Genomic DNA, 25864 nt, shown 5'->3' on the forward strand with positions numbered 1-25864 from the left:
CAAACTTTAATTGAACTCCTTTTGCTCCCTCCGTTTCACTCCCCCATCTCTTTTGTCTTCTTCTCAGAAGCAATGATACAGAAAAAGAAAACACTCACATGCCTCAAATAAGGCTTCTTGTACATGAGGTATTTCGCTAGACATACAAACTATATAGGGACTTCACTTTCATGTGGAAAAAACAGGCTCTTTCCCCTCCCACCCCACATACAAAGGTACACTTAGTATGATGCATGTGGTCAAAGCTGCAGGCTGGGGAGGAGGAGCAAAAAGGGACCATGCTTGGTTCACCTTTCTCCTGGCCTAAGTGGGCCTCTGCACTCTGCGCTGGGACACTGGGGAGCACACTAGAGGTAGTCCATTGTGAGCTGAACAAAGGATGCTCATAGTACTCCTCATCGGAATTGCAAGGGTCATCATCAGGCACAGACACCGAGATGGAGGGGGCTAGGAGCCTACGCCTCTCCCCGCTGGTGGCAGGTTCATGGCTGGGGAACCTGTGTAGAGGACCCACTTGATCCTCAGCCCCTTCATCTACAAACAGACACACAGGAAGAAACTGCAGGGAGAACTGGACAAGACAGACACAAGATCAGACGAACGAGACAAACACCTGCACAAGGACACAATGGGCTACAGAACCAGCAGAGCGGGATGGAGGGGAATTAGCAAGACCAAGCTGATGGAGGATGGGAGAGAGTGAATGTTTCATGCTTCAGCAGCCACTGAATTTACACTATGCCTTAGGTAACCTTGCCATTGATTTAATAAATCAAATGTGCTAACACCCTTTACTGTATACATAATAGAAATGGTCTATACATTCCCCTCAAACAAGTCAGAATAACCACAAAAACACTGGAATAGAAACAAAGCATTACAATACAAAAGCAGTATTTGGAAGAAATGTTTTCAAGCAGGTTCTTTTCATGCTTCTGTCAATATTTTTATAAGTTAAAAAAGAAGAAAAGTGTTAGGACCTGATGCTATACAATTATAGAGGAAAACAGTCCTGTTTGAAGCACAACCTTAATTATCTAGGATGCTCACATAGTTAGCACTTTGGTTAATTTAATTTTTTGTTAATGACTTTCACCAGAAAGCCATTTTTAATTCCAATCCAGTTGAGAAAAATCTGTAGTGTATTATTCTTTCCTGTCTTGCTAAGGAGAGCACAGTGGCATAGCTCCTTAGATCTTTCTTTGGATGCCAAATCCTAGGGGTGTCCTTTCTAACACTGGTTCTCATTTGCATGACTGTGAAGGTAGACGGTTTTAAGAAAGTCCCTAATAATATAAATCATTTCCTTTTCTTTTTCTTCTGAAAGTGTAAAAGTGATATAATTAGCTGAGAAGTTCCACAGAGCTGGATTCAGATTCACCAAGACTTTATTCTATGTGATTTCATTTGCACCTCTGGCTCTTGGCTGTCTTTATATTTTAAACCCTCATTGCATATTTCTCATTGAAATGCTAGAAGAACTGCTCTCACTTCTATCCTTTCCAGTGTCTTGGATTAGAAATCAGCCTTATTTAAATATATGTCCTTAAAAACACAAGTGTAGGTTAGTCTGCTCGCACTTGGATTCTGGTATATTTCGTGAGCTTTAAGGATGATGACAGCAAACAATATTTGGCTTCTGATGTGGTATACACACTACATCTCAGACCTACATGCCAGGTTACTGAACTTGCTAATCACTATTTGTTTACTTATAGAGAGAAATAAGTTTTAAATTTCATAACTTTCAATAATAAGAATGATTAAGATTTACTGAAAGTCTGTGTATCTCTCTGTATAATTTTTATTTCTATCAAAACTTAAGCAGATGGATTAGAGCATTTATTTGAAAATGCACTGTATTTTTAGGGCAATAACTAATTTTCAGCAACAAAGTCCTGCCAACTGGAAATAAATCTGAAATCATAAGGATACTAAAATAACATTTATAGAGGGAATGCTTTTAATCTTTTGAGCACATTATTTACTGATTGTTCCATGTTATATTTTTTGGGGCTGGGTGCTCAGAACGTTCTCAGCCATGATGCTTATTATATCAGGGGGTAGCAAAAGACTAAAATTACATTTGATATTCTTAGTTCAACTCGGCACGATTTCTCAGCTGAGCAGATAATTGACTGAGATAATTGGCCTACAACACTGGCTGAATCATAAGCCCCGGGCTTGTCACATGTCCTAGCCATTCATATTTCCTCCAGGACTCCTTAAGGCTCTAAACACCTCATGTACGCAAGTTACTTCTAAAACTTCCAATATGCTCAATAGATTGCATTGACTAACAATAAGTGAAAATGGCATATTTGTCTCTCTGCTTTTCAACATTTTCTGGGGAGTAGGGGTTAACTATAATGTAAAATGAAAGAATTTAAAGCTGAGAGCTGGTAGTTTAAAGGCAATACTCCTTGAATGCATTAGCCTTTTGAAGATTTTGATCTCCTCTTTCTTGTTGCCATTGCTTGTTTTCAAAAGTGCCAAAATGTGAAAACAGTACAGAGTCTTGCTTCAGATCTGTAACATTTCAAAGAAACAGTATTTTCTATTCTGAAAACTTTGACTCTAAACAGATAACAACAAAAACAGCAAAAAACTTTAAGGACTGCAGTGAAAAGGAGTTTCTCTGTAGTATCTGTATGGCCAGGCAACTCCAAAAAGAATGAATGTCTGGCAAAGTCCAGTCTTGGTACTATTAGCTGTAGGTGCTCCAAGTCTCTGTTTAGGACCTATGAGCCTCAAGTCCGTCTACAAGTTGCAGAGATGTGCTAGGGAAGTTATACTAAGAGGACCATGGCTAGCTAAGACCAACCAGTGTGCTTGGTTCCAACAATAATGATAAAAGAAATAGATCTTATTTGCTACGGAATCGTGAATGGCAGGTGTTCTTGGTTCACACCCAGTGGAGGTGGGATACATACTAATTATAAGTAAATGAATTATTTATTTTGGTATGGTTCCAAAAAAAAAAAAAGGACATTGGTCCAGGAGCTTAAACAAAAAAAACCCTCATTGGAAGATCACTTCCATTTCTTAGCCCTACATTAAGAACCAAGATAAGAATGGTTTTAGGGACACAGTGGGCTATGACTGCAGGGACTGAGATTTGGATTGCAATCCTGAATTACTAGCCATGACATCCAGGGGCAAAAAGTGGAAGTGAATATATCTATCTCTGTGGGCTGCTGGGAGGATTAAATGAGGAGATATCTGAGAAAATGCCAAGTGTGATGCTGGACCCCATGTATGTTAGCATCTTTGTCTTCGATATACTCAACTTGTCATGTACCTGTGCTTTCCATTCATTTGATACACCAAGGCCAGAGTTGAGAGATTTATAAAAAGTAAATTCATTTCGTAAGTTAGTTTTGTCGTTTATGGTCAGGATTGAATGTTTCCTTTTACTAAAAGTACACCTGTTTTGGGAGAGGGACTCTGCTTTCACCATGAAATATTCTATTTCATTTGATAATGTGATATTTCAAAGGATATGGCTACCTGATGAATCTTGGACTTTTACATAGTTCTGTTGCATAATGATAATATTCAGAAATGAAGCTTACCTGATTTCAGTGGAGGAGTACATCTCCCTGATTTGTTTTCGTACAATTTTTTTTTAAAGCATTGGAAACTCTATATTGAGTTAAAGTAAGATTTGCCACATAAAACCCAGCCTTGGTCTGTCTGTACCCTTTGGTACAAATGAGTAGTCACTTTGTAATAGACACGGAGTCTCTTGGGGTATCAGTGACTTCGTGATTTTGCCTGTCCTGGCATCGCAGCTTCTGTCCCACCACCTGGGGGCAATTGGCTCTACTTACATTGTTCTCCACTATCTCTAAGCCCTTTCCATTCTGCAAGCTTTTGCTGCCCAGAGTGATTTGGAAGGAAAAATACTTTCAGATTAGCAACGATAACCTTACGACATCACTGACACAGGAAAACACCACCCTAGGATTCTGGAGCAAACCTAAGAGGGCAGAAAGTTTCCTGGTTCTATTTTCAGATGATTCCATTGTTCTTGCACAGGCTTCCAAATTCTAACAGTTCAGTCCAAATGACAACTATTATGGTTAGGCCAAAAAGAAAAAGGAGATTAATCTGAAAACATGACAACTAGTGCAGTATTAATTGATTCACTGTACCTGAGTTTCCTTTTAAGTGTGCTACTGATTTATTTTTGCCATCAAAATCCCTTTGTTTCCCCAAATAAGCACACATTCTGAGAATTATTATTACATCAATTATAATAAATGAATATTCATAACTTACAGTAATTAACATCTTAAATTATTTTTGGTGGAAGCGTTCATGCTTCCCCTTTGGGAAAGAACAGATTTAAAAATTTTTGATAACATAAAAATAATCACATCCTCAAAAACATTGAATTACTCAATTTAATCTAAGAGCTCTCTTACATTTGTATAAATGAATTGGCAGTCACATGCCTTTAGATTAAAGTTTCCTTGAGGGTGTGTTGAGGTAGGTAAAAAAAAATCTTGCAGATGAAAAACCCACATATTCCTTTTCCACCCAACCTGCTATGAGCTATACATTAATAGAATTTTTCCCAGGTCTTTGCAAACCAATTGGTTTGAAAAACTGAAGAGTTGAATCCTGTCTTGTAACTTTTCACTATTTATTTTCTGATAAACAAAACCTAAAAAAAAATTATACATGCTTTCAGGGTGGCCTAAAATCAGACAGGGCTAGTAGAATTACCTAGACCCATATCTTTCACATATATAAGAATATTACTTGATCTTTTAAATTAATGAGGTAGAGTTTATAAAGGACATATATATATTTTTCATATAAGTAAAAAATGGTTATCCTTTGAAAAGCAAATCATTAGACATTCATATAGTTTAATGCTTTCTTTCAAAAAAATAAAAAGTAATAATTCAATAAAAATACAAGTTTGGTTTGAAAAATGTTAAAGATAAAATATCTTGGATCATCTTCAATAGGAAGTAAGTTGAAAATTTCCCCAAATATACTCAAAACAACTTGGGGAAAGCAATCTCGAAATATAAGGAAATAGTTACTCTGGAAAGTGTATCAAAATATGAAAACGATTCTATGGCTTATTTATGTTATCATTATATGCACACCAATCAGAAAGCAGATTGGGTGAATTCCCAGGCAGATAGACGGATCCTACTACCCTTTCCGCTCCAACTCCCATATAAGAATAAGAAGAGTAAATTAGTAGCTTTCCAGCCGATTTTGGAGTGAACATCATACCCAAGTGACCATCTTGAGTTAAGAAGATTCTCTGATACTTGAAAGGCTTTAAGTAGAGGCTCAGAAATATTTTCAATGGCCTGAGGGAAGTACAGCTGTCATGGAAAGTTCTCCAGCACATCCCCAGTGAAATCCAGGCTCATGAACCAAGTTGGCTACCGCTGACTCTTAAACTCCTTCACTACTCAACCCCTTTCTCACTACCCAGTAGCCATGCGAAGTCTTTAGTTGCTAGAACATTTCATGTTCCTGTCCACCTGAGTTCCGCTGCATGTCCTGGTCTCTCCACCCCAAATGCCCTTTTCCCTGCATCTTTGCTTGACCAACTCTTCCTCATGCTTTTGAGCTCAGCTCCTTAACTGTCTTCTCACCATCCAATAAAGCAAGATTTCCCTTGTTCTATCTTAAAGCTCTATTCTTTTCCTTCCTAGTGCTAATCCAACTTGAAATTATTTGTAAGCTTATTTATTGGATTGCTGTTCTCCACCAGACTCTGTGCTCCTTATAAGCAGGGATCATGTCTGTTTTGCCCACTAGTGTATACTTAGAATTTAAAGAGTGCTGGGAACACTGTAGGTGCTCCGCCAATATGTGTCAATGAATGGATGAAAATAAGGACAAAAAAATCTTTCAAATCTATAAAGGAAGAGATCAAATCAATTTTCAGGAAATTGACTAATAATCCTGATTATATCCACTAATTATAGTCCACAAATTTTCTTTTATTCTTTAGAATAATTTAGCTCAGTTAATGCTATTTCAGGCAGTAAATTAGAAAAAAGGCCTCAATTTAAGAAAGAAAAACCTCATTAAAAGAAGTTTAGGTTTATAAATCTGTGATGATAAGTAAATTATGTTTATTGATAGTTTACAGTACTGTAACTTGGAAAATCTGTATTGAGGAACTCAAAGAATATTTTAAATGAACCTAACTATAAATTATAAAAAAAAATGACTCTTTTGTGACATTGTTCAATTTTTAACCCAGTAAAATAATTGCTAAAAGGGACAACAAAAGGAAAATAAATAAAACAGTAAGTGAATAAAATGAAATAGCTTTAAAATTCTGATTTTGCTATATGAAAACTAAATTATATTGAAACAAAACTTTAGCTATCGCTCTTCTCTGTCTTTGCCTGTAACTCAAACAATACACAAAAGTTAACTGATCTAAGTCAGAAAACCAGTAATAGTTTGCTTTTCAGTAGTGCCTCTCAGCTCAGATTCTGAATGAATATTCTTCAAAGGCATCCCTCTGTTTTATTGGAACTGAAAAGCTGACATAGCATTTTATGTTGAATAAAAGCATAAATATATTCATAGACAATAACAGGTCTCAGCAGGAAAGAAACCATGATCTCAGCTTCCAGTTCACTGCTCTCAATATCAAATTCATTCATTGACTTCTTCATTTATTCATTAATATTTATTGAGAGTTTGCTATGGGCCAGGCCCTAGGGAAGGCCTTGGCAGCACAATAGTGAGCAAAACAGAGACAATTTCAGACAACACTTCCTTATAATTTCACTAATAAATTTATTTTTGTTCAGTCACTTATAAGATAGGATTATATCTTCTCTGTCAAAACATTTTACATTAATTAAGTGAACTGGTTCTCTGTAGCTATTTGAGCAATTTAAACAGAGTTACCTTCTCCTGCATCAAGGTGATTTTTCCTTTTCTTATTTACCATATTCCTCTACTTCTGATTTTGCATAGATAAATAATTATACATTTATGTAGAGTCTTTGTTTCTTCTTGACTGAAACAGACAGCTCTCAGCTGGGTCATGTACTAACCTATACTGAAGTCCACTGCTTATGGATTGCTGTCCATTTACACTTTACCAGAAGACAAACCTCAAAAAGTCCAACAGGCCTTACCTTCCTCCACTGTGACAGTCTGTTCTGAGGCTGGTGACGGAGGTGGAGAAGGAGGCAGATTAGGTGTCTCTTCAGCTGCTAAAGAGCAAACAGTGGAAAAACGAGATACAGCAATTAATCCTGCTAGGTCAGTAGATGGGTAACAGCTCTGCCATCTCTAAAAAGGCCACTCCATGAAATTTAGGAAAAGATTCAACAGTAAGTTGCGCTTGACTTATTTTTTGTCCCATTACCTGATTCACATATTTTAAAGAACCTAAAAAGAAAGAAAAGCATTTAATATTTTAAAAAATTCATTTTGTCTTCCCTCTAAAGAATGGATTACTGATGCCTGCTAAAGTTCTATCATTAATCCCATTAATTTGTGTCTGCTTGTTTGATTAATATAATATTTTATTCTGGCCCTAATCTACTGTATTCAAATGCACAGGCAAGCACTGTAGTTTGGATTTAGCTTGGCTGACTGAAAAAAAAATTAGAACTCTCTATTGTTTAAATTTTTGATCTGGAAACATATGTAACCTTCGTCATTCACAGTATTATAGGTGATGTATTTTTTTTAAACAACATTTTGTCCACTGAGTCTAATGTCAAAATGCATCTTCTGTTATGTATTCTCAGAAAAGAAAAAATGAAGCTATCAGAGCCTGAGGCAACCTTCAGACGGAAACCATGCACTAGTGGGAGCTGAGTAATCTTCTGGCCTGGGCATTATACATAGAGAGCCAAAGAGAAAGGTTCTAAAAGATGTTAACACCACAGTTAACTCTACTTCTTTTCAAGACTCTTGCCTTCTTTATGACTACTCCTATGAAGGTGAGAAATTGCGAAAGGAAATGTTTATCATCAAGGCCAGCAGGAAAACCTATTTTAAAGAGCATCTGTTTTCCCCTCTCCTAAATCAGTTACTAGTTGGAGCTTTGGGGTCACAGGCGACTTCTTAACCCCTTGACCCATAGGTTTCTATATAACACATTTTCAGGTTTCGATTTTTATTTTAATTAATTAATTAATTAATTTTTAAATGTTTGTTTGAGACACAGCGCAAGTAGGGGAGGGGCAGAGAGACAGGGAGACACAGAATCTGAAGCAGGCTCCAGGCTCCAAGCTGTCAGCACAGAGCCCGACGCAGGGCTCGGACTCATGAACCGTGAGATCATGACCTGAGCTGAAGTTGGACACTTAACTGACTCAGCCACCCAGGCTCCCCTCAAGTTTCAAATTTTAAAAAAATGGGTGGGGGTCTTCTATTTAAGGAATAGAAGTGAACCACAAGCAGAAGGTCAATGCTTTGAATAATACTTTCCCTCCTGTTTTAAGAGAAAAATAAACCTTTATAATCAAAGAACATTCTACTACAAATAATGAGTATTGATTATTCTGGGAGAGCAGAATTTTAATTGCTTAATTTTTTGAGTTGCTCAAATTGCTTAAAGGGGTACTGACCAGAAAATCAAATATTAAGGGTACAGGAGACATGCGTTGGATATGTACTATTTTTTTAGGCTTTAAAATTATACCTTTCTGTGGATTAGTTATATGTACCTGTGAAATAGACATATGTTGAACCTAAGAGTTTTCTTTTTTGTGTCTTTGCATGTATATACACCTACATCTATCTATCTATCTACCTATCTACCATGTATCTATCATTTATCTATCTCTCTTCTATCTATCTATCTATCTATCTATCTATCTATCTATCTATCTACCACGTATCTATCTATCTATCTATCTGCCGTCTATTTAGAGAAGAGTCAGCAAGCCTTTGGCTGAGAGTGTTTTCTTTGGCAAACACCATTACATTACTTGTTTGGCTCTGGAGAGCATCTGACTTGTGACCAAGGGAGAGAGCAATGTTATCTAGTGCCCTTAGATGAACCAAGTGAAGACCATACTGGGATACAAAGTCACTCATGATTCTAACAAAGCCCTGACTATAGGTTTTCTATAGCTGGTTCAAGGAGACTGAAATAAGACTAGACAATCATTCGCCAAAATCCATAAAGGGAAATAATCATTTCTAATTAAAGTTTTAACACATTTTCTATACAAGTGGGTGTCGTGACATCAATATGCATTGGCTTTATTTTTATAGTAAGTATCTCCAGTGGTCTAGAAATGAAAATTTAAAAACGATTTAGGGGCAAAGTCTAACTATAAGCTTATTACCCTAAAGACTGTCCAAATACCACAAATGAGCCTGGGAAGAAAGTGAAAACAGGTGCCAGCGCCTCCCAACAGAGGTGTTTGATGAACGTTATATGTAAGGATGAAGTATGGAGTAGGGCCTTCCTTTGAACATGAAGACTTGGTCCTGTGATCAGGGCACAGCAGGCATAGCCCCTGACAGAGGGTTCTTTCCCATTTACCTAAAGGCAGAGCTGCAGGCTGGACTTTATGTTCAGCTTCTTTCTCTTGTTCACCTTTCAGGACTGCTACAGCCTCAGCTGTGACTACTTGAACGATCCTTGCAGACACCTCCTCTGTAATACACAGTAACAAAAGAAAAGAAAGTAATGAGACGTCCAAAACAGGCAGCAAAAAGGAAGAGTAAGGAAACAATATGGCTGATTAAGATTTTATTTTCTATCCCCCCCCCCAAATAAGTACGATAGAATTTATTAAATTGTAGATAAAACACAAATACATATATTGTAATCAGAAAAAGAAAAAAGAATAAAGAGAAAAAAAGGGTTTGGCATTCTGGGAGCTATGCAAAATGAACACAGAATAAAAAAAATAATTAATTTGGATGGCAATTTGTTTTTAAAAGCTGTTCATGCAAACAGAAACAAAGTTTTTGTACCAAGTAACACAAATTCAGAGAAGAGAAGATTCATCTTGGACTTAGTATGTTTTGTGGTTTTCCAGAAAACTTTCTTTACAATAGTTTCTATGCTGATTTGCAGAAATACCATGATTTAAAACCTAAAAATGAGGCCTCAAAATGTGAATTTGTGATCAAACAGCATTATTCAGGATCAGTGTAAACAATACTGATTAAGAAAATCCTGGGAAGATAAAATTTGAATGAAACACATGGAAATGATATATCAGATCGTCTCTTTCTAAAGAGCTACTACTTTTCGAGACAGCAGAAGTTTTAAAGATTTTTAAGGCCATATGATATATTCTCACCTCGTCAGGACAATAGTTTCATTCAACAAGATGGGGTTAAGGGGGGGTTCGTCATTAAAATAATCGGTTTGTGAGACGCCAGATAACTAGTTTTTGGGCTGAAGTGGGACCTCCTGGAGCATATCCCAGTGCTAATTTTATATAACCAAGTCAGATAAATATTCAAGAAACAATGTTCTGTATATCATCAACTAAAAATGAAAGAAGTAGCAAATAATCCCATGTACCGCCCTTACAGAAACAAGTTGTACTACACAAGGGGGGTGGGGCAGTGGGATTTGTTCTCTTATGTTAGCTTTCAGAATAAATCCTTACTTTGACTTTTCTATGATCAGAATTTGCACATTTACAAGCAGGTTGATAGAGGGCAGTGGGAATCCTATTTTTTCCTGGTTCATTTAGATTTAGCCTTCTCTGGAAAGCCTTCCTTATCCCACCCAGGATGACAGTATAGTGCTTGAAACCCAGCTTTTGGGGTGAGCAATCCACTTGCATAGGATTTATCTGAATTTTAAAAGCTAGATCACCTTATTGAGTATATTTGCCATCATATATCTAACTTCCTGATTTTTAAATAGCCACTTGACACTATAGCCTACATACAGTCTTGATGCACTGTAGAAACACTCTTATCTAGACCGGGTAGCAGTCACAGGAATAGAAGGAGCTTTTTAAAAATACGGTGCTATGTGCCAAGCACTCTGCTAAAGTGTTTGCCCTCATTATTTCAATGAATGATTTACTATTGTTACTTCTATGTTTCAGATGAGGTAGACGACTAACAGGCCAGAGAATTAGACATTCTCACTATAAATATCATACTTAGAAAACCAATTTTCAAATAATTGGGATCTTGTAAAATGCCTCAGGTACTATAACTAAACTAAATGTGATGTAATATTTCTTTTATTCTTGAAATATAATTTTAGGAAGCTGGAGACCTCATTCAAACTTTAAGTATTCAAAGAGCAAGTACTGACAGACTACTTAAAATTATTTCTGAAAAAGTTTTAATTTCTAAACAAGGCTCCAGCAACTTTGTCTCATATATTTATGTACTCAGTATTCTTCATAAAACATTTTTTTTGCACGACACATTTTATACTCTCAATTTAGCTTAAACTAATAAGGATCTTCTCTTAATATTGCAAAAAATGTAAAGAATAATTATGATTTCAAACCAGTAGGATACAGCTCATTCTTGTAAGGTGGTTTTATCGTATGCAATTTAATTCACAGCACCACAGCTGTAGAGCTAAAAGGGCTTGAAGAGTAGATTGTATCTATATTCTCTCATTTTGTAGATGAGGAAATATAGGCTAGGCATGGTTATGAGATTTGCTCAAGTTCACACAGTCAATGGAGGCAAACTGAAATTAGAACCCAGATTCTCTATTATGCTGTTGTCTCAAGCAGAAAAACAGCAGAAGGAATAATGAGAAAATAACCATAAACTTCCCTAACAGTCATGTGAGAATGCCCAGTGGAAATACATAAATTCTTCTAAAGGTATGAACTAAGGTAACATTCACTCTCAGACCTGCTCCTCTACCTAAAGTACAAAACTGCTATTCCTGAATGTATTCTGAGACTATGAAACAAGCAATTGACCACAACTGAGCAATCACTACGTATCCGCCCATCTATGTATGTATGTATGTATGTATCCATCTATCTGTCCTCTCTATCAGCCATCTACCTGCCTACCTATATATCTTGTAGATAAAGTTGAATAGTGTAATAGATAACTTACCTCACTTCCATATAATCATTTTCAATAAAATTCAGACAGTTAAAATCAATAAAATGATTTTCAGTTCTTCTAGAACCTCAGTGTTTCATAGGAAATTCAGTGTAATGGAGAGGTGGAGCAAACACAGAGGAAACTGGGACATATATGAAACCCATGTATCTTATGGATCATTCCTGCATTACCCTGGTGGCATTTACACCAAGTATAGTATCTCCTATGGCACTTAGTACATCTTGCATGGAATTGTGCTGGTACACATGCCTTATCTCCCTTGCTTTGTAGTTTCCCAAGTCAAGGACTTTCTCTTTATCACTGTTGCAGTACTTGAAGCTCCTCTCATTGATGTTTACTCAGACTGGATGCCTAACAAAGTTTTTTGAAAGTATGAAAAGTTAACATGAAAGGTTTTGTTCATGCTATTTACACAAGCTTAGAAATAATCCATGCTTGTTATTATATTTACTAACTTAAACCTCCCCAAATTAATTATTTACTGAGTTCTTGTTTAAGTTTTGATGTATTTCAAAACAGTATTTCTTAAATGAGCGTTCCAGATTCTTGTGTAACTACTGATGAATTTTCTAGAGTCTGCAAACACTTAACATGAGTAAAATTTCTTAATTTGGAAAAATAATCCAGTAAAAATAATAAAAAGTATCTATTGGTTTGTGTGAACAAATTATAACTGAGCAATGCCACATTATTTGTCTTTTTGTTTGGAATTGCATTTAGAATAATTGTGACACCATAGACAATTAGTTTACCTGTTGTGGGCTAATGAGAAGAGAACAGGGGTGAGTGAACACTCTACAATAAAAATGCATTCACAGAAGACGTAGGCCAAATAACATCATGGTACACTACACAACAGACTTTCAAAATATTCTAGAGACAAGGAAAGGAAAAATAGGATCATTACTTTTCTCCAGTTAGTGAGGACATGTCCAACCTAAATAAAAATGCACTGTTATCACCCATTACCCCATTTCTTGTGAGCAATAGTTTAGTTTCAGTAAAGCAATAGTTTATTTTACATAATAAGTAGTGGAACATTTGAATTTTGTTGGCTTTGTTGTTTCAGATAAAATTGATTTATAAATGTGTTTGAGTTTCACAGTTGAATAAGAGCTTATGAATAAGGTAATTTTACATTTGTATATATTTAAGCAAAATGTGTAAGAAAATAATTTAACTCAGTCATGGGAGAATTAATTATCTATTTTTCCTTAAAAGAACTTAACTGACTTTAAGAAATGCTATTTTAGAATAAGCAAACAGGCTGTGTGGGAGCCAAGATAATGACATATTATCTTCATTTTTTTTGAAAGCGTAATATTGCTAAAACTTTTCAAACAGGAAATATCACATTGTCTCATATTATTTTCCCAGTGCAATAAAACATGAGCATAGGATTATCCTGAGGGTTTCAATTGGCCCAGTCACTTTAAAATCTTCCTCTAAGCAAGGGCTGCTGTCAGTGCAGGGTGGTAGCTTCCTCCCCCCAAGGACAGATGGCCTTTTCCCAACAGAAACCTAATCAGCAGATCTCTGGGTGAGTTTTACCCTTAAAGCCTGGCTCCTGGGACAGGAGAAAATTCACTCAAGGTTTGAGGAAAGTTCAGAGAAAATTAACGGTAAACATGCCAAACAAACACAGAAGACAAAGGAAGAGAGTCACAAAATCAGACCTACAAAGATAAAAATATAAGAGTTATGATGTGTGTATGATGTATCTATATCTATAATCTATATCTATATATAATTTACTCATTCATTCTACAAATATCTATTAAATGACTCTATCCACTTATCCATCCATCAAACCATCCATCTATCCAACAAATCTTTCTATCTGGGAGATCATTCCCTTTTATATTGTAGATTAAAGGAAGTCACATGGACTTTAATTCTGAGAAATGTGGGCACAAACTCTAGCATTGCTACTTTCTAGTTATTTCATACTAAGAAATTTACTTGGAATGGAGTGCCTGGGTGGGTCAGTCGGTTAAGTGTCCAACTTCAGCTCAGGTCATGATCTTGTGGTTCATGAGATCAAACCCCGCGTCAGGCTCTGTGCCGACAGCTTGGAGCCTGGAGCCTGCTTCAGATTCTGTGTCTCTGTCTCTCTCTGCCCCTACCCACATCACATTTTCTCTCTCTCTTAAAAAAAAAAACACAATAAAAAAATTAAGGGGCGCCTGGGTGGCTCAGTCGGTTGGGCGTCCAACTTCAGCTCAGGTCACGATCTCGCCGTCCGTGAGCTCGAGCCCCTCATTGGGCTCTGGGCTGATGGCTCAGAGCCTGGAGTCTGCTTCCGATTCTGTGTCTCCCTCTCTCTCTGCCCCTCCCCCGTTCATGCTCTGTCTCTCTCTGTCTCAAAAATAAATAAAACGTTAAAAAAAATTAAAAAAAAATATGAAATTTACTCGGACTAATTGGGTTTCAATCCCTCATCCATGAAATGGAAATACTAATAGCACTTGTCTCACAAGTTGCTGTGCAGACTCAATTGCATAATTATAGAACAGGCCTGGAACATCAAGGAACTTGAGACTTCCAAGGAGTTCTTCACCAAGTTGTCTTTATTTCCCCAGTCATACATTCTTCTGGGTCTTCTGGTATTTCTGCTTCAAAGGAAGAGCAACTAAAGGTCCAGACCAACTAGCCTATTACTATTATGAACATCAGATAAGAGTTAATCTGCAATCATCTATGTTGATTTCAGGGACAGTGTTTTTTGGTTTTGCTTTGACTTTCCTAGACAAAGCTAGAGGGAAGTAAAAACTTTGTTATTTATTTTCTGGCTTCATAGCCATTTTCCTGGCTGCAGAGGTCCTGGGCTATGACCTGCTCTAGATTTCTGCTAGCGTCCCAATTTAGGACCATCTTCTGGACAGCACTCCAAGAGGCCTGATAACCCCTGTCTTCTCCTGAGAACTATTAGCAACATGAAAAAATCTTTTTTCAGGTAAGAGCTACATTTTAATTTTTCATTGTTTATTTTTTCTACTTCTTTATTCCCTATCCTACTTTCTACTCTATTTTTTGGTTATTTTTTCTTTGACACATTATATGTATAAAACTATAAATAGGACTTAGCTGTTCATAAAATTAAAGATGAATCTAGATTACACATAAACTGGGAAATTATTATACATAACTGAAAGGTAACATTGATCTTCACAGCTGAAAACGTTATACTTCTTAGCATAAGCAGAAATTATTAAGAACTCAGTTATCTTTCTTTTGAACATCTAAAGTTTTCTGGTAGTGGATATTTTTTAGTTTATGTTAAAAATTGCCTTAGTTAAGGAGTGTATATAATTTGTATTTTATTTTCACTCTTGTTAATGTCAGGTTCTCAATGTAAATAACTAATGGTAGTTTTTGCAGTGAAGTGAGAACCAGTATTTGAATATTATTATTTTTCAATAGTGTCATTACAGTTAGTGAGACAGTTTCTGTAAGTATTACAAAAATATTTCATGACATGGTTCTAAATCATATCATATCTAAATAAAATGAATGACAACTGGGATCTAATTTGGTAAGTAATGCGACCCTAAATCAGTTTGAAGGAAAACATTAAAATCAACTTATTTAAAACACATTTGTCTATTAAAATGATAGGCTGATACAAAATAAGGGATTTAAAGATACAACCCAGGTGACAGAGCCATGGGTGATAACAGATCAACACTATATAGATAAACACCTGTAAGTAAAAAGTGACGTCTGTCCTAAAAACTTATTCTGGGCAATGGAGATGGGGCCAGTATTCAAAAAACACTATCAAGGAAGCCCTTGGTAGATAAAATGAATTCTGGAAAGAAAGAATATTTTTTGTTGGTACTGGGGAAATAAACTGGTGGAAATACATATAGGAGGTAAATAGGGATAAGACACTAATTAAGACATGCTTTGCATCTACAGAAACCTACCTGATAATCCTCAAAAGATATCATGCTAAGCTACTCATATTTCACCTAAATAATGAATAAACATCATACTGTGATACAAATTTATAAGTTGCTACCCCAGGCACTTTTATTTCTCATCAACATATTGAATCCACACAATAATACATTTTCTCAATGGGAAAACTGGCAAAATAATGGATAAAGGTAACTTACGGTCCCATTTAGACAACACTTTGAATTATATTGGTGTAGTTCAAATATTTTAGAGTAGTAGATTGTGGTGTCAGAAAATTCTGCCTCTATCTCTTACTAGCTGCAAGTGAGTGACAATCTGTCTAACCTTCAGATTCCCCATCTGTAAAGTGGGAATTAAACTGGTGTTCACCTTTTGGTGTGTTGTGGCAATTAAATGCAATGATATATAGATCAGTTGCTCATTTAAATTCTGTATCACTGGTTTAATCACTCTTGCTGTCTTGCGGTCATCGAAGTCTATAATCATCATTTGACTGACAAGATACAAAGATACGAAAGTTCTTGCCACATACAGAGATAATTCTGTCATTTTCCCCCATGAGTACCTCCTCGCCTAAATGCTGAACCACTGCCTAACACACAATATGTCAGGTGCCTGCCATTAAACTAAAATGATAAACTAGATTTTACTCTACCTATAGTATTATTCAGTATTATGCAATACTATTCAGCATGTATAGCTGTTATAACCTTCTGGCTTATTCCAAGTGCTGATTCATGCTATACCGTTGCTATGTTCCTCTGGTATTTTATCACGTCGAATTTTTAACACAGTCCCAAGGCCCTGTTTTTGGGCACATATTTCTAGTTTAGTTATTTTGTTATGGTAATCTATTGATATTGCTTGGCTGATTCATAACAAAAGCAATGGAGTTAAAACTTTCTCAGTGGTCCTGGAAACTTCAACTTGCCTCTGAGCAACACGACATTGTTGGTAGACACAGAAGTTTGATTTTGAACGTGTACTCTTTGAGTTTTCATCAGGACCAGCTGTGATTACTTGAACAAGCAAAGGCTCACCAATTAGACTGTGGACAAAAAATCCAAAACAAGTTGGCATATGCTTGAGAACATATTTTTGTTGATTTCTTTCAGGTTGTTAAGGGAGAAGTAAGAGACACTAACAATAAATTCAACCATATGGAATATAAAAGCCAGTAAATGTTTCTGCTTTTAAGAATAATGGACATAATAATGCCGTGTTAAAAGAAATGACAAGTAAGCCTACCGTACACTTGTGAAAGAAGGAAAACAAAACAATTTTAGACAGAATGCTCCTGACAAGGAAAGGTTTTTCTCAGTAGGGTACAGAATGGTTGCCTAGGAAACGGGTGCTAATTACTGCTGCTGATGGAAGCTAGTCAACAAGGAAAGCACTGTGTAGTTGGAAGCACTGTGCTAGACAAATACCCTTGATAAATTCATAAAAACAGGGAAAGAAGAAAAGTTCCTTGCTTAATTTGGAGAGCAAATGGTTCCTCTGAAACTATTTCCTGCAATCAACTGGTGAAGAAGGAAACTAAAAGAGCAGATTGTTGGTTTTTGTTTGTTTGTTTCCTTGGCACCTCAGCATTAATTAAAGAGGCCAGCACTGGCATATCCTTCCTTAGTCAGACTGATCTCAAAGGGTCACCCTTGCCAATGTTGCAGCTGTAGGTCTTTGCATACCAGCCTTTTCTTCCAAAGATTTCTTCTAAAGACTTACTGATTAAAACAAAGATCAATTTAGTTTATGGAGGAGAAATGCATTTGAGGTCAATTAAGTCTTGAGACGTTATTAATAACATTAATAACATCTCTGCATTAAGTCCAATGAGACATCATTAATAACATTAATGGGAAGATGAAATATCAATAAAACTAAGAGACCTTAAATAAATTCACACTTAGAGTAACTGTGGGATAAACAAAATTTAAACGTTTGTGTAGAAATGCAGTAGTGTGTGTGTGTGTGTGTGTGTGTGTGCCAGCACTCATACACATAAAAGTCTCTCCATGTTTTTAAAGTTCCACTTGTACTTGAGTACCTCAAAGACTTTGACCACCTAGAGTGAGGCTAGGATTTGGGTGAATCAATGTTCCTATAGTTTCAAATTTTTTTTAAATGTTTATTTATTTTTGAGAGTGTGCGCGCGAGAGAGAGACAGTGTGAGTGGGGAAGGCACAGAGAGAGGGAGACACAGAATCTGAAGCAGGCTCCAGGCTCTGAGCTGTCAGCACAGAGCCCGACACGGGGCTCGAAGTCACAAACCGTGAGATCATGACCTGAGCCAAAGTCAGACACTCAACCGACTGAGCCACCCAGGTACCCCTATGTTCCTATAGTTTCAAAACCTAGGAATACTTCAGACAGAGGATATGATGGAAAAATGGAAAAGTATTCCAGGTTCCAAAAAAAGTCATTGGAGTAAACTTTCGAAATGTAAGTTGTCTATATACCGGGAATAGTTTTTACTAGTTACTTTTATAAACTTAGTTATCTCTTCTAGGAGAAAGTGTTTGTTATGATAAAATGGCAGAAATCACCTTTTGTTCACTGCTTCTATCTCATCCCCATCATAGTATAACTTGCATGCTTTGTATGTAAGGCCTTTGGAGGCCTTGTGACCTAGAAGCATATGGAATTTAGGAACCGTGTGATGGGAAAATCACTTTGTTCACAACACATCGTAGGGTACAATCAGCACATAGAGAGACCAACATGATTTTTATGCATTTATAGTTTGCTTAAGCCTCCAGTCCCACCATGTTTCCAAGAATGAATGTGCAAATAGCAGCATATACATCAACCTTATGTGCTTTCTTCTTATCAAGTCTCTCATGAACTATAAATGTTTTAAGTAAGTGATTCTCCATCTTCTATAACTGCCTGTTTTATTTTTGCCATTATAGCTATATAAAATATCATCCACAAATATTCTCTTTACACAAGCCCTAAAACCACTTGGCAGATTTCAAGTCACTAATAAGTGTATATGGTAATTCTTTATAAATTTCAAATTATAAATGAATATACATATACCAGAGAACCATAATTCAATAATCTGTGGGCAAAGTTACAATAGAATTAATTACATTATGAAATTCTGAAAAATAAAATGCCGTGAAAATAAAACAAAAAGAAAAATAAGAAGATAGAGTTTTGAGCTATCCCTCTATTATTCATTAATAATTTTTGTTAAATAAAAGCTCAGCCACAACACAAGATAAGTGTGGCACATTCTTTGGAAAAGTTCCAAACAAGTAAAATTGGTAATAAAGACTTTTTTCTTTTTCTAATTTTTTTTTAACGTTTATTTATTTTTGAGACAGAGAGAGACAGAGCATGAACAGGGGAGGGGCAGAGAGAGATGGAGACACAGAACCGGAAGTAGGCTCCAGGCTCTGAGCCATCAGCCCAGAGCCCACCGCGGGGCTCGAACTCACGGTCCGTGAGATCGTGACCTGAGCTGAAGTCGGACGCTTAACCGACTGAGCCACCCAGGCGCCCCTAAAGACTTTTTTCTAGGACCTCTAAGTAGCAAAATCAAGAGACTTTGCAAGATCCTTTAAGTAAGAAAATAAGTGTCAAGTCCAAAGTTATATTTGTAATTTGGTCACATTATGATAGGAAAGAGGAAAGACTTCAATAGAATTTTTAATTTCTTCATGACAAAAATTATTCTAGAATAAAGATGACTACTTTTGTATTCTGGATTGATTAATGCATCCCATAGAAAATGTTATTAAATGAATTTCTCTCCATCCACAGATTCAAAAGTTTCATTATGTATAACAAACAAGAACAAGTAATAGTAACTTCAAAGTTTTCTTCAGAAATTTGCAAATAACATACACATTCTACTTTAGAAAATACCTCTTAGAGATCTGTTGAAATAAAATTTTACATTGATGATTTTGCTTCAGTGTCATTTACCATGTCAATCTCTATCTCTTCTCTGTGTATTGGTATCATTGTTACAAAGTATACTTCTAGAAATACTTGCAAATTGTGGGTGCCATCTATATCGTGCTTCAATCAGCCAAAGACATTGAAGCTTTATATCAGAATGTAAACAACATCTAGAAAGCATAAAGCTGTAACTGATTATGGTAACAGTTCTGGTTGTTCTATTGTAGAAGCCCAGCAGAAAGAGAAAAATAGATTGATTTTGATGGAGTGGCAGAATTGAAAAAAAAAAAAAAAAGTAAGGACCAGATGTTATCTAGGTGGGTAGGCTGACATCAAGCAAGGGATTTGCATGGGGTTGAGGGGGGGATCCTGACCATATGAGGTAGCTTCAGATGCGTACAGACAATCTGAAGAAAACAAAGAAATGGAGATTCAGGAAGCAAAGCCAAAGGTGTTCAAGGTAAGTTTTATTTTCTTCATAATTTTGCTTAGGGCAGGTCCCAGGTAGGCAGATGCTACCGTAACTATAAGCTATACTATGTTTAAAAACAGAGAGTTTCATTTGGCATGAAAACCACAATCCCATGTAAGGGATAGATGGGGTTACTTCATGCTAAGGTAAATCAGATTTCATAAACCTTCATTTCATTTCATGGCAGTAAAATCCAATTTACTATGAAAAACATATGAAAAGGTATATTATTTTCTTCCTGAGGTATAAGAAAAATTTGCATATCAGGACTTGTAGCTTTTATTTTTTCAAAATGAAATTATAATTTTGTTATTTCGTACACGGTAGATCACAAACCAGTTGCCCAATTCCTGGTTCTAAGAAAAAGCCTGAAAACATTTCTGGTTCATTTCTATTTCCCTTGAAAGTTTACCAAGACTTTCTTCCCAACTTTTAGAGATATCCTCTACCCCTCAATAATGTTTTATTTGGGCTTATTTTGGGGTTTTGTTTTCCTGAAGAAAAGTTTGGTATAAAAGGAAAAACTTTCATGAAATCAGAACTTTGTTATTTCTGCTCTTTTTTTGTTTTTTGGCTAATTCTGACATGCAACATGAAATGCAGAGGCATGAATAACGTGGTCTGATAGGAAAAAGGTGATCAAAAGCTATAGGAAGAGAAGTATGGTCTTAATGCAACCATATGAATTAAAGCATCATACTTAAAATTTTATAGGACAAAATAAAAGAACCACCTCAATATTTTAATCAAATAGATTTTCCAAAATATTTTCTAAAAAGCATATGTGGTAATTTTCACTTCTCTACAGACCAGGTGAAGAAAAACACTTTGTATTTATATATATTTATATAGTTTTTTCATATCCAATTGCATCACAGAGCATAAGGCAGAGGTGAAACTCAGCATTATTTGGGGCACAGGAGACTCAAGCATTTCCAATTAGAATTGAAGAAATGCTCATCATTTTGAAAATTTACTTTAAAAAGTTAAACATAATTTGGGAAGTTTATAATTTTTCACACTAAAAAAAACCAAAAAACAAAAAACAAATTCAATCTCATCTGGTGAATCCAGTCCTAAGATATTAAATTATCAGTGAGGGTAGCTTCAATTTACTCCTCCTTAAACAATGAAATCCAACTAGAAAGGAAATCTGTGTCACCAAAACATCCAAGTTCTTGAGAGTATTTAAAAAAATTTATTTTAATGTTTATTTATTTTTGAGAGAGAGAAAGAGAGAGAGAAAGAGAGAGAGAGAGAGAGAGAGAGAGAGAGAGAGAGAGAGAGAGAGAACATGAGTGGGGGAGAGGCAGAGAAACAGGGAAACACAGATTCTGAAGCGGGCTCCAGGCTCCGAGCTGTCAGTACAGAGCCCTATGTGGGGCTTGAACCCATGAATCATGAGATCATAACCTGAGTTGAAGTCAGATGCTTAACCGACTGAGCCACCCAGGCATCCCATCTTGAGCAGTATTTTTAATGCTTCATTCAGATCATGTGTTAAGTTCAGTGTGGTCCACAGGGCATTTCAAGCACTATAATTTTCATGGGCTGGATGGCAGATATTTCATGAGGACAGGGATCACAGGGATCATTATTACCCCAAATACATGAACTTCCCCTCCTAAAATGTGACTTTTTAGGAGAGTAGAATCTGTATTTGCTTCAAACTCAGTCTTTGTTTTCTGATTGAAATCAAGACTTTTAAGAATTGGGTGAGAACTGATCTGGAGGAATATCTTCCATGCTTTGTCACCTAGGTCAAGCTTTTTTTTTTTTTTTTTTTTTTTGGGAAAAAAAGCAGTTTTCCCTAGGTTAGCATTTTTGTTCTGGTAAAACTCTGAGTAAAGCAGATTCCAATCTTTCCAATGCTTTAGGCACAAATCTCTAGTTTCTAAGCTCATGAGGAAAAACAATAAACAATTTTTTAAGAAAGAGAAAATGTACATAGGCTTTAAGATAAAGGATAGCAACATGCAAAATTCAACAAAGAGAAAAAGTATCTAAAAATTTCATTTTTAAAACTGCTTATAAAAGCAATAGTAAATGATGATGATGATTTTCTCTTATGGAGAAGAAAAACAGTCTTATAAATACTAAAATACTTAATGATTAGAATCAGAAAACACAAATGGGAGCATCTTTCATTTTAATATACCAAAAAGGAAAAAAAAATGGGTCACAAAAAACTCTTATCATTTTTTAAAATAATGAAACTAGAGAAGCATATCCAATTGAAATCAAAACATTTTTCCTAAAGTTAACAAATAAATATCCCTGTTATTCAGTAGAGAAATGCTGTTTATTACCGAAGAACTTATCTTTGCAAATCATTTTCCAGACTCAAAGATGAAGTAGAGAGAAAAAGGACATTGGTGATACTTTTATTCAGGCTGACCTTCAAAAATAAGATTCATCTCTCCAAGACGAAACTGGTATATTCCTTTAAAGAAGGATAATTAAACCTATGACTTAGAATATTCATTTGCTTTAAGATTCAGATTGTCCATTTGTCAGAAATGAAACTAATATGAGCTCCTGACCTAGAACAGTGAGGCGATCCTTACACGTTACACCAGAGGATCAACAGGGATAAGAACTGTAAAGCTGTTTGCAGGATATTTCAGTGCCTTTCAAGTGGAGCCAACTGTTATATCGGGCTCAATTTTGCAGGAATGAGCATGAGAATTTATTCACTGTCCATGTGTTTCTTAGCTGCTATAGATGTCTCTTAGGTCATTTACCCTGAGTTTCCATACTCTTTCCAGTTCATTAATTTTTATCATCAAGAAAATATTTCTAATCAGGTGTCATACTGCTACCTTAATTAAGTCAAAGGTATATTTTCTTTACTCCAAACTTACACTCTTATTTTTAGACCATGCCATCTTCCGCTATATCCTTTCTGGACTTTCTTTTCACTACAGTGTTTCTGAGTTCCTATTTAATTCCTTTCTGTTCCAGCCAACAGTTCGATAGTCCTCACTTTGATTCTAGCTTCCTCTCTCAGTTTCTCCTTTTGCTTCTTTATATCCAGCATTTCTCTCAATACAATCATTCTCTCAAGTGCGTTGCTCATACTGTGAAATAAGTTTTGGAGCCCTGTTTTGCTTATGAGATTCCTGATCTCAAAACCTAGCATGGATATGAACTCTTTCTCTATATCAATTCAAAAATATTTATTAGTACTTACTATAGGAAACAATCATTGTATCACGTACCGAAAGGGACATGAAATGATGAATGAAGCACAGCTTCTGCCTCGAAACACTAACAACCTAGGGCTGCAGATTAAAACAGGTAAGAAGCCCAGTAACATGATCCATATGATGAGTGCTATTAGCAAGATACGAACATGTTACATGCAGGTGTTCAGAAGAAGAGATTCCTTGGAAAGAATAAAATCAACATCCGTTCTGGATCTTTGACCGTGGACTCTGAGAACCTCTCCTGTGGGATATGCACCTTTTCAAAACATTTGGCCATCACTGGTTTCAATGCAGAACATGAATAAAACCACTGATTAGTTGGGCAAATGTAACTTGTTTTGCAAAAGAGAAGGTTGTTAGTTCACTCAGGGGAGTTGACCCTTCATGCTGGAGTCACTTATGGAAGAATCAGAGATGCTCATATCCCAACGCTGTCTCGATCTGTCTTTCCAAATAAAAAATTTGGACAGAAAATCTTGAATCTAACTTTCAGGCTGCTGAAGCTGAATCATACTATTAAAGATGATTTTTCTCTGAATCTTGATTCCTCTGTTATTAGTCATTTTGCCTAACGTCTTAAGGTTTGAACTTTTGAAATAAGTTGTAGAAACAGACATTTTGTTCTCATTTCTGTGTTCTAATAACCACCTAGCATTTGCATATTTATTAAAAGTTGCAATGAGAGCCTAAGACATATGTCATCAGTTTGGCTGGGTTTTGAATTGCATTTTCTATGAGTGTTGCCGAATGGTGACTCATTCTGTGAGATGAGCCGCACCGTGAGCAGGCAGCAAGCGGCTCAGTGTCCTTTTCCCCTCAGGACTCACGATGCCAAGTCAGATCATGCTTTCACTATCAGATCTGCAAGGCAGCACCAGTTGTTCTGTTCATCTGCTCCTGAAATGAATTTCCAGACTCCCCTGACAGTCAAAGCACGTGCTTTATGTAATGTGCTAAGGAGCAGTGAAGGGTGAGGGAATGAGAGGAAAAGGCTTGGTACCCTGAAGCAGAAAGAGTCGCAAGGGGAGGAAGGACAGGAGGAGCGATGACCGATGACCGTGAGATACTCCCTGGTCTACTAACCGCTTAGCAACAATAACATCAAAACCAGAGCCAGCCCTTGAGGTGCTATTTGGTATACAGGGACAGATATTTTTCTCAGACACATACAAGCAATATAGTTAATTTATATATAAGTTACACTTAAAACATACATTGTTGATCAATGATTAATATATTCTCAAGATATCAGAGGAATTTATTTGTTGCAAATTACTATTAAAGTTGTTCTCTTATCTTTTTTTTGTGAGGAGAGAATTCTTTTTTCTTTTTAATGTTTATTTATTTTTGAGAGAGAGAGAACACAAGTGGGGGAGGAGCAGAGAGAGAGGGAGATATAGAATCTGAAGCAGGCTCCAGGCTCTGAGCTGTAGCACAGAGCCTGACGCGGGGCTCGAACCCACAAACTGTGAGCCGAAGTTGGGTGCTTAGGCACCCCTTGTGAGGACAGAATTCTTAGTAATAGAACAAGAGACAGTCAGTTGAGTGTCTGACTCATGATTTCAGCTTAGGTCATTATCTTATGGTCCGTGAGTTCAAACCCTGCATCAGGCTTTGCACTAACAGCACGCAGCCTGCTTGGGATTCTCTATCTCTCCCTCTCTCTGCCCCTCCCCCATCAAAGTAAATAAATAAACTTAAAAAAAAAAAAGAAATGGAACAAGAGACAGATAAAGGCTATGCATAAGGCTAATCAAAACAAAGGCTTACATTGTCCAAAAATAAATCCAGGAAGACTTGCTTCCATGACTGATTATTTTCATCTGCTCACTGCAAATGAAAAGGATTTTATGGGGCATGTAGAATTCTTCCCTAAGTGGAGATTTTAAAAACCTCAAAAATACCTTAAAAAAATATGATGACAAAACGTGATAGCAAATTAGAGAGGAGGAAATGTGATAATGTCTTGGAAAATACAGGATCAGGGGAGAGGGTCAAGTAAGAAAATACAGTGATAATTAAATTATATTTACATTAAAAAAAAAAGCCAGACAGAATAATTTTACAAGTAGGTCTTAATTTTTCTTAGCTCAAATCTGTTGCAGTCATTAAGATTCAAATTCAACAAAATAATTTTTCAGTGTCAGTGCCCAAAGAGAATGATAAACAATATTTTTTTTTAGTGATTGGGATTGTGGTTCTGACATTTAGTATAAAACAAGATGTAAAGAAATGGGACTAATTTTCACCAAGTGCATGGGAGGCATTTTGTGGAAGAATATACATGGGAGTAAATGTG

General features: G+C 36.1%; 1 protein-coding gene and 1 long non-coding RNA gene across 44 annotated transcripts in view; one reads left to right on the forward strand and one right to left on the reverse strand.

Moving 5' to 3' along the window:
• Positions 1–25864, reverse strand: part of MAP2 (microtubule associated protein 2) — a 284391-nt gene that overhangs the window by 44088 nt on the left and 214439 nt on the right. For 36 of the 43 annotated variants that reach the window (XM_058706697.1, XM_058706637.1, XM_058706717.1 and 33 more), the window contains 2 exons: positions 9515–9628; positions 7143–7220 (listed from right to left, as the gene is read on the reverse strand). In XM_058706697.1, coding sequence (XP_058562680.1) covers positions 7143–7220; positions 9515–9628 — 192 coding nt within the window. The remainder of the gene's footprint in view (positions 1–7142; positions 7221–9514; positions 9629–25864) is intronic. The other 7 variants (XM_058706744.1, XM_058706825.1, XM_058706811.1 and 4 more) reach the window with 1 other exon arrangement.
• On the forward strand, positions 438–14936 carry LOC131499165 (uncharacterized). The gene is made up of 3 exons (XR_009255751.1): positions 438–747; positions 7764–7958; positions 14849–14936. It is a non-coding gene; the product is annotated as an uncharacterized LOC131499165 (long non-coding RNA).

This window comes from Neofelis nebulosa, chromosome 2 (genome assembly GCF_028018385.1).
Source record: "Neofelis nebulosa isolate mNeoNeb1 chromosome 2, mNeoNeb1.pri, whole genome shotgun sequence".
In the NCBI taxonomy this organism is placed as follows: domain Eukaryota; kingdom Metazoa; phylum Chordata; class Mammalia; order Carnivora; family Felidae; genus Neofelis; species Neofelis nebulosa.